Genomic DNA, 15,617 nt, shown 5'->3' with positions numbered 1-15,617 from the left:
AATATGAAGATCTTAGAAGCCATATTCTAATGAACCCCGAACTTCCATCATTTGCAAGTGTTTGCACTACTATCCAGCGAGAAGAAGCACGTAGGAAAGTCATGAATGTTGACATCAAATCTAGTGTGTCTGAGGCTAGAGCTTTTGTGACAAACCACAAGTCATCTGGAGATAGAGTGTACAAGGGAAAAAGGCCAGATCTGAAGTGTTTACACTGCAATAATATTGGACATCTAATAGATCGATGCTGGATATTACACCCTGAGTTGAAGCCAAAGTTTGAGAACAAGCCTTCAAGAGACTACAAGGGCTCACAAACCAGATCACATACAAACAAAAACCATGCTGCTGCTGCTACATCAATTGATGGGCTGATGAACTTCACAGCCAATCCGGCTGACTTGATAAATGAATTCTCAGCCTATCTTCACACCAAAAAAGGAAGCACAAGCGAAGTATTGACGGGTGGAAATCAAACTGCTCTCCTTGGGCAGTTTGCAGGATTCTTAGCTGAGTCTCGTGTACCTCAAGGAGATGTTCCAGGTATTATGTGTGCTCTTTCAACTGCTCTAAATGTTAGTCATTCTCATGATTTTTGGATTATAGACTCAGGTGCCACTGATCACATGACAAATTAATATTCAAAGCTATACAATTTTGAAAGCTACACTACACCATCACTAGTTTCTATAGCAAATGGTAGAGGTGTACCCGTTCTAGGTAGAGGGAAAGTTAAACTGATTTCAGATAGTGTTGAGTCCACAGCATTATATGTTCCATCATTTCCTTTTCAATTGCTGTCCGTAGGAAGGATTACAAATTCTCTCAACTGTCGTGCAATTTTCTCCCCTCACAATGTTGTTTTTCAGGATCTAGCCACCAAGAAGCTGATTGGTGAAGGTCACTACCTAAATGGGCTGTACTATTTTTCAAAGAACCTTAATGTTCCAAAAGGGTTCCAAGTCAGTTCAAATCTAGAACATCAGTTGTGGCACCAACGTCTAGCACATCCCTCAGAATTTGTTTTGTCTACTTTGTTCCCTAGCTTATGCAAATCCTCACTTGTATGTGAAATCTGTCATTTGTCAAAATTTACTAGACTTCCATTTAATTCTTCCATATCTAGAGCTAGCAAGCTTTTTGAGATGGTGCACTCCGATGTTTGGGGACCTGCACCTCTAGAGTCTTTTGATGGTTATAGGTACTACGTTACCTTTGTTGATGATTTTTCAAGAGTCACTTGGTTGTACCTCCTAAAATTCAAAAGTGAAGTCATGGATGCTTTCAAGAATTTTCATAATCTTGTCATGAACCATTTTTCGTCTCAAATTCACATACTAAGGTCTGATAATGGCACTGAATATACATCCAAAAATATGACTAACTATTTGAGCACACATGGCATTATACATCAAACAAGTTGTGTAGGTACTCCTCAGCAAAATGGAATTGCCGAAAGGAAGAATAGGGATCTACTTGAGAAAACCAGAGCTCTAATGTTACAAATGAATGTGCCTAAGAGGTTTTGTTCTCAAGGAGTTCTTGCAGCTACCTACCTCATCAACAGATTGCCTAGTCGGGTTTTGGATTCAAAATCACCATATGAGGTCATGCAAAACAAAAAAAATTAACCTTTCCCATCTGAGAATTTTTGGATGTACTTGTTATGCTCATATCCAATCCCATCACCGAGACAAGCTTGATCCCAAGGCAATTAAGTGTGTTTTCATGGGTTACTCCTCCACTCAAAAAGGTTACAAATGTTACAATCCATGTTCCAGGAAGCTATTTGTCTCAAGAGATGTAAGGTTTGATGAGATCAAACCATATTTCAACAAACCATCAGATCAAAATCGTCAGGGGGAGCACTTACTGGATTTCTTTCCATTACCAAATCCAGTCGAAACAAGTGATTGTGTTCATTCAGTACCTCACAACAGTGACTCTCATGCAACCAATATTGACAACGTGATTATTGGAGATGAAACTGAAGCCTCCGAAGCACAAGTTGTTCCTCATGACAATGACACATCATCTATAGAAGAGAGTGGAGCTGAACCTACTGTGATCCCATCTCAACCTCGGAGGAATCCAACTCGAGATAGACATCCACCATCAAGGCTACAAGACTATGTAACGTTCAATGTAAGGTACCCAATTCACAAGTTTGTAAATTACTCCAAAGTCTCTCACTCCCATGCAGCTTTTCTCAGTAAATTGTCAAATGAAAGTGAACCAAGGAATTTTCAAGAAGCCAATCTTCAAGATGTTTGGAGGCTAGCCATGGAAGAAGAACTCAAGGCTTTGGATGAAAATAAAACCTGGAGTGTAGTCCAGCTTCCAAAGGGAAAGAAGGTGGTAGGCAGTAGGTGGATCTACAAAACCAAATTTAATTCTGATGGCTCAATTGAAAGACACAAGGCAAGGTTGGTGGCTCGCGGTTTTACTCAAACGTTTGGAGTTGATTATAAGGAGACATTTGCTCCTGTGGCTAAGATGAGTACAGTGAGGGTTTTGTTATCTGTTGCAGTTAATCATGAGTGGCCGTTGTACCAAATGGATGTAAAAAATGCTTTTTTGCATGGAGACCTTGAAGAGGAAGTTTACATGCAATTACCTCCTGGTCATCCACAGGCACAGAATTCAAGTATGGTTTGCAAGCTTCACAAATCCATTTATGGATTGAAACAATCTCCACGTGCCTGGTATGCCAAGTTGAGCTCTGTACTTGAAAAGTTTGGTTTCAAGAGAAGTCATGCTGATTCATCCTTGTTTGTTCGAACTGGTTCAGTTGGCAAATTAGTTGTTCTAATCTATGTTGATGATATTATCATCACAGGTGATAATATTGATGAGATTAACACTCTTAAGCATTCTCTTCATCAGAAATTTGCCATTAAAGACTTAGGAGTGTTAAAATACTTCCTTGGGATTGAAATGGCTACTTCTCCCAAGGGACTGTTTTTAAGTCAACGGAAGTATGTGATTGACTTGCTTCAAGAAGTGAAGATGATAGATTGCAAACCGGCCCGTACACCTCTTGATAGCAAATTGAAGTTGGACTTGGAAGGAGAGCCTCTCAGCAATATAAGTTACTATCAAAGACTGGTGGGTAAGCTTATATATCTCACCATTACTAGACCGGATATAACTTACGCCGTCAGTCTTGTAAGCCAATTCATGCATGCACCCACTGAGGCTCATTTAAATGTTGTTAAAAGGATTCTAAGATACCTCAAGGGCTCCATTGGTCGGGGAATTATCATGAAGAACAATGGTCATACTCAAATCATGGCATACACCGATGCTGACTGGGCAGGGAATGCTATTGATAGAAAATCCACTATAGGCTACTGCACATTTGTTGGAGGAAACATCGTGACATGGAAGAGCAAAAAGCAAAATGTAATTGCTCGCTCAAGTGCTGAAGCTGAGTATAGAGCCATGGCTTCCACTGCATGTGAACTCATTTGGCTCAAGAGCCTTATCTCAGACTTGGGTTTTTTGAGCAACAAACCTATGTCTCTTTTTTGTGACAATCAGGCAGCTATGCATATTGCCTCCAATCCCGTGTTCCATGAACGGACCAAACACATTGAAGTTGACTGTCACTATGTTCGTGAACAAGTTCAGTCCAAGGTAATTCAAACCACATTCACTCGGAGCCATGATCAACTTGCTGATGTTTTCACCAAGTCTCTTGCTTCCACTCAGTTTCAACGCTTGCTCTCCAAGCTTGGATCAATTAATCCCTTTGATTCAGCTTGAGGGGGAGTATTGGAAGTATTGGTAGCTGATAGCTGTGGTTAGCTTGGTGGCTGCTAGCTGTGATTGATTTAGTGATTGATTTACACGTCCTTATTAATTTAGGGGATTTGATCTTATTGTTGCTTGTAATTAGAGTTTTCCTGGTTGTGGTGTGTTGGCCATCAGCCCTTAGACTGGCCAATGGTTCTTAACCTGGCCAGTGGATATTAGCCTTCCCTAGCTTATACATATATACCTATGTAATCTTGTAAACAACATATAATGAGAAAACATATTCTCCCCATCATTTTCCACAAAACTTCAACTGATTGACAAAATTAACTAGATTCTTGGCAACCTTCCAATTGAAAACATTAATGTCCATAAAATCAGTCTTGAGACAAATTTTCTCAATTTGGATTTCTTCACTGTTCTGATCAATGAATTTGTTATCAAAATTGCTTCGAACGCCCAAACAATCTTCATCCTCACACCCACCCTCACGCCGCTGAACTTCTATTCCTTGTTGGTTCCTTGGAAGTAGGGTTCGTGGACACCAAAAACGTCCTATATACTCAGAAGCTTAAGGTTGAAGACCTATTTGTGTTTCCTAAGGGATTAGTCCATTGCCAGTATAACTAATTTGCTAATTTACCCGCCCATGCCGATTCAGCATTCGGAAGTGCAAATGCTGGAACAGTTTCAGTGCTTATATATATGTTTGTGTTTGGCACAGGAATTGATAATGCCATCCTAGCGAAATCATTCAAGACCGATCTTGGTACCGTTAAGAAGCTCAAGGCTGGCCTCACCACTCATAAATGAGGGATTAATGCACACCAACACCATAATCTTTGTCGTGGTTGTGTTCACACACCCTTCAGATTATTAGACAAAGACAATAAAGGCCATATACTGCACTGCACCCCTTTTTTTTCAGTGTTAGTGGATAAGCAAAAGTTGATTACTTATATTTTTGTTGTTGATCTATGCAGTTCTGCACTTTAATTTTTTTTATGAAATTATATATTTCCATCCACTAGAGTTTCTCTGGATCGAAACCTACATTATAGAACAAGTAAACTGGATTGTGCAACAATTTCACCATGGAATCCCTGTCTTCTTTGATTCTGTCATAAGTATCTTCGGAATGATTTTCTCCCTAATACAGTTATAGACCAACTCAGTGTTCATAAATGGTTGACTTTGACCTCAAAAGAGTCTAAAGAGATTCCCAAAGGCTAGAAATGGCATGAAGTCCCATTCCAATAACACACTACATGGAGGACAATTAGCAAGGAAAGGATTTTTTTGGCCTAAGCGAAACGTGTCTTATCACAATGTTGCTAAAACTGAAGAGTGCTCAAAAGTAAGAGAAGAAGACATTTAGACCTGTAGGGAAGACACTATTTCGTTTTAGGAATTTTTGACAACAAGATGTTCACTTTGTAACTTTTATTGTTGGTTTACTGTGATATACAGTGATTGAGTTTTTAAACTTGCATCTTTGTTGTAACATAAGAAAGGAGATACAATCAAATAAGCTACAATTTATGAACCAAAGTAGCAAATTTACATTGTCCAAACTGACGGTGGATGAAACAATGACGGCGACAAAGTTAAGGAGATGATGAGAGGTTTGAAGAACTTATAAATAGATTTCACTGGCCCATACAGTGCTTTTATCTGCTCAAGCTATGCAACACCTACAAGCCTGCGTCTTTAGCTCAAACTAGCACTCCCTTTTATGCATACTGAGGAGGGGTTTGTGATAACATAAAGGACAATTAAAAGGACTGAGACATCAAAGCAAGAATTATAATATGAAGAAAGGTATATATGCCTAGGAATTCACATCTTCCCCCTCCTTGCATTAACAACCTCTTTCTAACTTTTAGTTGACTCCAAGCGGTAAGACGCTTTCCAATTCCAAAGTTATTCAACATTCACACTAAACACAGTACGAACTGAATGTCGACCATCAAACCAGGTTATTGACCCAAAATTGTAGCCTCTATGAGCCTCCTTGCCATAAAATGAGACTTGAAAAGACACCCTCCTCACACCCTCAGCAAAAAATAACTTCTCTGGAAGAACCTTCACTATTAAGCCTGCTGGAGCATGCACTTTCGCAATGTACGTAGAATTCAGGGCAGCAACATTGGTTGCCGTTCTTTGAATTGTCTTTGCAGGTTGATGCCGGTTGAGTTTACTAATGGAGATTGATGGGTAGTTAACATTAGAGATGAGTTCATCAATGGAGCTTTTGGGGCAGATGAACTTTGTGTTTGACATAGATCTTATATTTTTCTCTGGGTAGCCATAATAGCAAAGGAACTCGAGATAGTTTTCTGTTGTCGTTTCAAAGACCAGTCCTGGACTAAGAGCTTGCAGTGGGTTTATTTCTCCGACCCCCACCTCATGTGGATTCGCAAAGGTGTTAGAGCTGTTTGTCAAAGGTTTTTTCAGGTTGTTGAACACAGTTGCTGAAACAGGAAGAGATATTGACTCAGAGAAATATAAAAACTGCTTTGAAAACACGCATGGGGAATCATGTATTGTATGATTTCTTCCTCTATAATGCACAAAAATATCTCCCTCTATTTAAGATTTTATAACAAAATCACATGAAAGGAGTGAAGTACACAATACAATCAAAGTACATCTATTGCATACAAGACATGTAACTTTCAAACTCTTAAAAAGTATACCTGTTGTCATAAGCGCTGATTTGATCATGGAAGAAGTCCATCGACGATGCACTGACTTGATGAATGCAGCAGCCCCCGTTACGTGTGGACAAGCCATAGAAGTACCTGATTTTATGGAAAATGTGGATGGCTTCTTCCCATTTGGGACTGTCCCTGTTTCATTCTTGGGAGCTATGGCAGCCAAAATGGCCACTCCCGGAGCCATTATATCAGGCTGAACAGCATATAAAAAAATTAACTCTGGTTAATGTTGCAGACAAATATTGGTCCTAGTATGCATGACAGCATACTTCAATTCTTGTCAGGAACATTACATTAATTAAGACCTGGTTAGATGTATGTGCAAGCCCATTTTTGCGGCTGCTAAATCCTACATGGAACGAGTAGAAAAACCAAGAGAAACTAGAGAGAGGATAACAAGATGAATCCTACAATGGAAAGACACAACAACCAAGACACAGACATCCATGGTGTCCTGTTCTGTATATGTATGTATTTATATTGCAGACACATGGCTGCTCCTAAGTATACAATATAATTATCATTGTGCTTGGGTGACAATGGTCGCTCAGTGACCCCCTAAGCAGTGAGATAGAGACAGAGTGAGACAAAATACAGTAGCTCCTTAGTCGGATTTGGAATGAATTAAGCTTTTGTTATCGGATTTAATGTGTCTCTGTCGGTCCCTTGCTTCAGAGTTAGAAGCTTTAGCACCAACTGGACTTAATCATGATTTCCGACTTCATAAATGGTTGCAGAAATTTAAAAATGTGAAGACACATCAAACTAAATACGTTTCGAAGCAAATTTCAACCCAAAAACATAGCTGCAAGGGAAAGAAAAATAACCTTGAGAATGTTTTCTGTAAGCTCTGCAGGACCCCTCGATGAAAAATATGCAACAGCTGGTGCAGGTCTATACCTTGGAACATCAACTGTTGGGAGAATTGTTGCTGTTGGGTTTCTGTTGTCAAGGCATAGCTAAGTTATCATACCTAACATAGTTGTAATTTATGACTGATGCATACTAATGAGGTCATATAATCAAACATCTGCAGCTGAAAGAGTGACCTTGAAATTACACAAAAGGAAAATAGAAGTTCAAACTCACACATACTACACAATCATCATTTGAATATTCAGATGAAAGGGACCTTATGTTTTATTGATCCCTTTGAAAACTACTTCAACTGAGGCAAAGCTAAATTCAATTACCATATACTTTAGCAAGATACTATCACATGGGCCTAACCAGAGATTTGGCAATGCTAATAATTTATTTTCCATCCAAACACAAAGCATTATAGCCAAAGAAAGAGAAATTTAATTTGACAATTGATATCCAGATGCAGGATAGAAATCATGCACGTTATATAGGACAACGCGGCACAAGACTAAAACTTGTAATGATCCAGATAAAGAGAGTTGTTGGACATGATCCCTCAATGGGCAACAATACAAGGAATTAGAATATAAATTATCGATGAATGACAATAAACACACAACATAGATGGTAAATGGACTGAATTGTACATTTGAAACACTTACTTGGTAGAATTTATGTACTGGAGAATCTGAAAGCCTGCAATATTGCCAACTTCTGTATATGGGAAAATGCCCGAATCGAAAGGCACACTTTTCTCAGCTTCATCAATCAGAATCAACCCTTTGGCTTTAGCATCTTCTACAACTAATTTCTTGATTTTCCTTGAAACAGCCGGGTCATCATCAACACAAACAACAATTTTTCCTACTACTTTCTTTGGATCCAATGATCCTGGATAACAATTTCTGCAGTTCAGTGTAAACAGCATTTACATTTACTGAATGTAAAGCAAAATGATTAATTTTTCGGACTTTGGAATTGTTTAAAACCAAAGCTTTTATCAAAATGTGACAAAGCAATGACATGAGCATGAATTTCCAAAAAGAAAAAGAGGCTAGAGGATGATGAATTATGATCACCTTGCTTCTGATACAGGCGTATAATAAGCAGCAACATCTTTTCCAAATACAAGAGGATATGTCCTTGAACGAGTGAGATCGGAGAAATTGATGGCTGAACCCTATTAGAACCTAGATGTGAGAAACTTCTGCATAAACAAGATTATGAACTTTTTTAACAATAGAACTTCGTTAAATATCTTACTGTGAAATTTTTCCCATTTCCAAGAACTATATTAGATTGGAAATCCCTATCAATGTTAGAAGCTGCAACGGTGAAGATCCATGGTGCTGTATTAACAATAGTGTAAGGATCAGGACCATCATTTCCTCCAGAGCAAATTACCATGACCCCCATTTGTTCAGCATGAAATGCTCCAATGGCTATGGGGTCGTTTAAGTAATCGGATTGAAAGAGTGAACTCATCCCAATGGAAATAGATATTATATCTACTCCATCTCTAATTGCATCATCAATAGCCTTCAATATGGTGGCACCAGAGCAACCAACATCTGAGCAAGCCTTGTAGCATGCAATCCTAGCTGAAGGCAAGCCGCCCCTTGCTGTGCCTTGTGCTAAGCCATAGTAACTAGCATTCAGGACTTGCACACCAGCCGCTGTGGATGCGGTGTGAGTTCCGTGGCCGACAGAATCCCTTGGTGAGCCTTTTGTTCTCGCTAAACTGCTCTGGTTGCCATCTCTTGTCCATGGAACATTGTAGTATCTTGCACCTATCAACTTTCTGTGACAAATAAATGTAACGAATCAAGATATAGTTGTATACTAACTCTTCTAATCTCTCTCTCTCTCTCTCTCTCTCTCTCTCTCTCTCTTTCTCTCTTTAATTTTATATTTAAAAGCCTTGTGAAATAGTTCTGCAATTAACACCATGGAGGGTGAAACAACATAATCACCTATTACAATTCGATTTCCGGAAGTCTGAGCCCTCCATACAGACTCCTTTCCATCTTGAAGGGACTGCACCAATTCCCTCATCATTGAAACTTGAAGACTCAGGCCATATCCCTTAATCAACACATTTAAATGAAGAGTTATTCTGCACAAGTTGCTAAATGTATATAGCCAAAAAAGGAGGCTGCTAAACATATAAATTTTTTAATGAAACAATGTACTAAAATTTTATCCTTCAACTGTTTTGTTTTAGAGAGCTAAACGAAATTAGAATTTTCTTTATTGTTGTTAATGTGAAATCAAATCAAAGATTAATAATCTATGGCAGAACTCTCCCTTTCATCTTCTTTGAAATGGTACAACTGATTTTTTTTTTTTTTTTTTTTTTCCTTTTCAGCAACTGTTGTCCATGAGATTTGAACACAGGACTTCTTCCAACAAGACAAAGTGGAGACTGAGTGCCGCTATACCAAATGATTGTGGAGCCTCTAAATTCCACCGGAATTCTGGATTAACCCTACCTTTCCTATCTCATTCACCTGTTTGGTGGCTTAATGAAACATACGAATTTTACAGTAAGCTTTTATTTTTGGACAAGGACTTTATATATTATCAAGCCCCAACCCTACTCCCTTAACAACAAAATTAATAAATAAAGTTAGTTGCAAAGTAGAAGAGGGATGAGGATTGTTACCTGTATCTATCATCCCAATTATAACATCACTTGATAGGCCCCGCTGATATTTATTGCTTGGTAGCCTGCCAGATTCCGCCTCTAAGAAATCCCAAGAACGTGTTGTGTGTAGCTCAAGTATTGAGTCGGGGAAGATGGAAACCACATCGTCATGGCCTGCATGTTGCAAATTGATTTACGATTTTCTTCGGATTTTGAAGTGCATAAATAAATCTTTGGTCATCAATGGGCTTCAAATAAATAAATCTCTGTGTAAGTGAACTTCATTAATAAAAATAAATAAATAAATTAGTAGAGTAAAATGCATTTTTGATCGTGGTTTGCCTCAATTTCAATATTGATTTATTTTCTTTTTCTCAATTAATTGGGTTACTGAGTTTGGGTTTGGTTTTGATCATTATTGTATAGAATCCAAATTTTCAATTTGGGAAAAAACAATTCACTTGTTTTTTGAGAAATATTGTCCAGGATTAATAAATCGTCTTATGAGCTCTCTAAAACTAAATTCAGTTATAAAATTCATCCTAATTTCAGTTTTAAAATCATGCTTTCTTTCTTCTAGCCCCTGCCAGCGTGTGCCAATTAATTGGTTTTCTTTTTTGTTTTGTTTTTATTTAATTTTTTTATTTTAGAATTTAAAAAAATAATGGGTAGTTCTATTTCATAAAAATAAGACCCATTTTAATATAAAAAATTGAGAATTTACCATATTGTCCTTATTTAATTAATAATTTAAATTCTTAATATTTACATTAACTAAGAGCATTATCTGGCATTATGAAAGTTTCACAATTCTTGCTTTATATTATAGATTTTCTATTTTCTATTTTTATTCTCCTCTTATTTATTTTTTAATTATTTGCATGTGTGAGGCAAATTTTGAAAGAAGGAAAATTCAGCCAAGCTACAACCCAACCAACCAGGCCACAACATTGTTCTGCCTAGGATTGTCATTGAGCCAAGCCGGCCCAAAAATTTTAGGTTTAGGCAAGGCTGAGGTTTTAAAGGGATCGGCCTAGGCCCGCCCATTGAGCCAGGTCTAGGATGGCTTTTTTAGACTGGCTGGGCCACCCACGATCCTAAACGACCTGCTCATTGCCTTATTTCCATTTCAAAGATTTAAGTAAATGTCTTGTCTTTTTACTTTAATTTATTTTTTTATTGCTCTATTTACTTCAGTTTACAATGTAAATAAGGAATTACTCCCATTTGGATTCAATTAAAAACAATAAAAAAATCAAATTCCCAACAAATCAAAATATGAAAATTCAATTTTAGATAAGATATAGTTTATACCAATATTGATACCTCAATAAGTCAATGTATATTTTATATCATCTCATAAAATCGTGTTTGATTATTTAATATATAAGGAATATAAACCGCCCAAAATATCCTTGAAAACATTAGTATTTCGAAAGTCCATTTTTCATACTTAGTCAATAGTGTAAGATACCACAAAACAATAGTCAAATGGATGGGCCTACTCAGGCTAGGCCGAAGGTTTCAAATCCTAAGCCCAAGCCCTACCCAACTTTAGAATGGGTCGGGCCGAACATGCCTAACCATCGAGTCGGATCATAATTTGGTCCATCGGGCCTCGAGCTACCCCACTTCAAGCCGTGGGCCGAGGGCCAAATGATCAACCCTAATTCTGCTCTTGCATGTAGAGCCAGTTTAGAATTTCTAGAACCCTAAGGCGAATCATGAAATTGGATTGTCGACCCTCCATGCATTGTACACGAAGCACAATTTATTTTTCATACTCACACAAGTTAATATAAGGGTTCAAATTTGAAGTAAGTGATTTTCATATAGTTGGCAAATTCTTAAATAGTCACTAGTAAATTGGCAAGACTTTTACTATTAACAATTAACCTTAAAAGTATGCAAAAGTCATTCATTTATAAGCTTTTTAAAAGTCATTAAGTTTTTAGACACCACAAAACTTTTTAAAACTTTTTAAAAGTCACAACTGGATATCGCCAAACTTTTAAATACTTTTAACTACTTTTTAAAAATCACAACTGAATACCTCCAGACTTTTTAACTCCATAAAAAGTCTTTAAAGTTTAGAATTGAATACAGAAGTTCAATAACAAAATCGAGATTTTAATAAGATAAAACTTAATCTTAATCACTTCATCAAAACATCAGTTGACACATTCAGATTACAAATAGGTTTACCACATTTGGGATTAACCCAATTGGTCATGGGTGATGGTGTAACCAAAAAAACAAAAGACAAAGATGATAACCCAAGTGGAGAGGGAGAGGGTGGAATAATTGGTTAAATTTAGGACAAGTAAGAATTCTATTTGCATACAAAACCTGTATCAAAACACCCCACAATGGTCCTTGTACTATTTAAACCTCATCATTTCAGTCTCTATTAATATGTCAACCTCATCCTTTTATGCGCACATCAATGTCATTTTCGAAATCAATTTCATCTAATTTCCTGCCAAAACTAAGGGCAATATCGTCCAATCACTCATACCCATGAACAATGTCATCAAATCACTACCACCCTAACACCAACCCTCCAAATCTTTTGGCAAATCCATGTCCCACCCAACCCAACTAGTATTCAAGTAAATATATTAAATTGATAAAATGAGGGGTATTTTTAGCATATTTTCAATTGTTTGAGGTTTCATAGAAAACTTCAAACAAATTAGGATTTAGTCGGATTTCCAAAGAAATTAGTGTCCAGAGAATGAATACAGAGAGGGCCAGAGAGGCCCAGAAAAAAAAGATAATCTAATCCAGGATGTTCACGTGCCTAGCAACTTCTAAGAAATCATCAGCTACCAACAAGGTCATCTTCAACATAATTTTGCTCTCCAAATGCATGATACATGATGTGCGCAAGCAAGATTGCAGGGAAGAAAATTATTTGTACAGTTGTTTTCTAATTTGGTAAGTATGCATACTTTAATAACAGTATTTTGTATGTCTCCCAGGAAAAAATAAACTAAGTCTTCCATATGCACACATTCACCCAGCATTGTATTCTAGATAGATCTTAAATCTATCTAATGTATAAACCAGCTGTATTTCTGCAAGATCTCCAACACTTTTTTTCTTTTAATATTTTTTCTTATTTAGCCATCCTCTCTTGTCTTTCCTTGTTAGATAATGAAAGAGAAACCAGGCAAAAGAAATTAATTACCTGACAAAATAGAAGCTTCAGTCTCAGTAAGCATGGCGGAGAATCCTCTAAAAGCATGATTATACTTGTGAATTATAGATATTCTCTCAATCTCATGGCTTCCAGAGAAAAAAAATTTATATATTAAAAGTAGGTAATAGAATAAGATTAAATGATGAGAGAGAGAGAGAGAGAGAGAGAGAGACAACAATATGGTGATGTTGGTGGTGATTATGATGATAACCTTGGAATAATGGATGACAGCATTTGCAAATAAGCTGATTCTGCTGCATCTTCAGCTCCAAGAACTCTTCCATTTCCATTTGATAATGAGCTTCCCATATAAATCACATGATGCTGCCAACCATATAAGAATTTTATTTAAAAACATTCAGTATGACAAGATAGACATTTTGGAAATTTCATTTCCATGTGTGGTTGAAATGCTTGTGGAAAAATTCAAATGTGATACAATATTTCATGCCTGATATTTTCTCAGCAACCAAACAAAGAGCAAATTAATTAGAAAAACAGTGTGGAAATTAATCCATTTCAAAATTAATTACCTTGGGAATCTGGTTTGAAGTAGTGGCACCACAGAGGAGAAAGAAAGGTAGAGAGAGAAAAGGGAGCAGCAGTTGAAGGGGAGTCATGGAAGCTGAGTAGTAGTGAGGAGAGTGCTTCAGTGAATTGGTTAGCAATTAGACCAATTATTGTAGGCTTGTTTAATTGGAATGTTTTCTTATATATAAAGCCATACATTTTGTAGGCTCAGTGTGAAGTGGAAGCTTGCAAATGAACTCAAGAAGCTTGAACCATGAGCAAAGCATCTTTGAATACTTTTCTGGTTCTTAGTTTTCATCATAAGCATTTATAATTTTCCGTAACAAACACACCTTCAGATTTTCCTTCTTCATTATTAGTTTATTATTTATAGAAAATCAGGATATGCCCCTTAACAACTATTCTCTCTATAGGGCATCTCATCCTTTAAAGTTAAAGGTTAGGACGCATTGAGAAAACCTCATTTCCACTCAATTTTCTTCAGTTTTGATCACATTTATTGACATGGTTAATTAGTTCAGGATGTAAACTCAGCATTTACATCTTAGATTTTAGATTTTTAGTCTCGGATTCTATACCCTAAAATATTAAAACGTTGCCAAATAATGATCAAGGTTGAAGAAAATTGAGTAGAAGTGATATTTTACCAATGTGTCATGTCTTTAAAAAAAAATGTGACGTCATGTATAGAGAATCGTTGCGACGCAATCATTTACATAGTCAAGAGGATGATGGCTTTAGGAATTTTCAATTACTTCTTCAGATTCCAACCCCCTTTTGTCTTTCCATTTTTTTTTAGCATTTAATAGAAAGCAGATTATAAACTTGAAATGCAAGTAAACAATTGTCTCTTTACCTACAAAAAGAGTAGAGGGAGAAGAGTTGCATATATATAAATGGGCATGTGCAATTTTCTGCTTTGTTTCCTTTATTCTCTTTCCTTTCCATTATTCTCTCCTTTACGCGTTTCTCAGTATAATTTATATATACCCTCTTTATTCTTCAATTTATTATTATTATTATTTTCATGTCTTTGCTTATTATTTGATGAATTATTTTAGCCAGAAAAAAAATAATAACAAAAAAGTCCAGTACAGGCTTGCAAGTCCAAGCAATTGACTACCATACAATTGCAAGTGAAACGAGTTCCTTAAAGGGCTTGCAATAAGAAATGGAAAAGCGAATTGGTAGGGACTGCACACTACACTATCACTATCACCATAATAATGTTTGCGTGCATAAACTACAATTATTGGTTAGATCTGTACCCTGGAATTTAATTTTCTATTTATTAATAACCATGTTTTATTTAAATACAGGACGTAAAAAAAAAAAAAAAAAGAATAACGTACATACGTATATTATTTCATAATAAATAGATATAGTAAAATACACGAATTTACATGTATTATAAGATACAGAGTCTATACACAAAAGATTAGACAATGTACGTTCATTATCGAATCTTAAGTGTACAGAAAACAATTATAAAAAAAATACTAAATACATATATACGGTCGTGTATAACATATGTTCTATATGCAAATTTACTAACTACGTAAATAGAAAAACATTTTTTGTTTTGGGTCTAACAAATAGCAAAACTTACTTCGAGGAAAGTGAACAAATTTAATTTCATGGGCTCAAGCATTACACAATGAAATTTCTTGAAAGATCAAGTTGCATGAGCAATCACTAAGCTAATATTTGGTGATCTTGTTTCAATTTCTCACCCTTTTAGTTTGCCTTTGGACCATTATTCTCTACACTATTGTTAGAAGTAAGACTATTCCAATATAGTAATATGCATCTGATTAAACAAAACACAAGGCATCCCCCTCACATGTAAGTTGAGCTTCACAGTTCCAGGTGCAGGAAATGAAAAACGAAA

The 15,617-nt window shown here is 36.5% G+C and overlaps 1 protein-coding gene across 1 annotated transcript; it reads right to left on the bottom strand.

The window, feature by feature from the left end:
• Positions 1–5,468: 5,468 nt before the first annotated feature.
• On the bottom strand, positions 5,469–13,855 carry LOC117618953 (CO(2)-response secreted protease-like). The gene is made up of 11 exons (XM_034348744.1): positions 13,729–13,855; positions 13,407–13,519; positions 13,184–13,281; positions 10,009–10,164; positions 9,317–9,428; positions 8,607–9,144; positions 8,423–8,523; positions 8,006–8,248; positions 7,307–7,421; positions 6,459–6,672; positions 5,469–6,233 (listed from the first exon to the last, which is right to left on the bottom strand). Exons 1-11 carry the CDS (start codon positions 13,813–13,815, stop codon positions 5,683–5,685), a joined length of 2,328 nt encoding a protein of 775 aa, XP_034204635.1. The 5' UTR covers positions 13,816–13,855; the 3' UTR covers positions 5,469–5,682.
• Positions 13,856–15,617: the final 1,762 nt, after the last annotated feature.

Source organism: Prunus dulcis, chromosome 2 (assembly GCF_902201215.1).
Source record: "Prunus dulcis chromosome 2, ALMONDv2, whole genome shotgun sequence".
Lineage (NCBI taxonomy): Eukaryota > Viridiplantae > Streptophyta > Magnoliopsida > Rosales > Rosaceae > Prunus > Prunus dulcis.
Note: the sequence above shows the minus strand (reverse complement) of the source record. Positions and strands in the feature narration are given on the sequence as shown.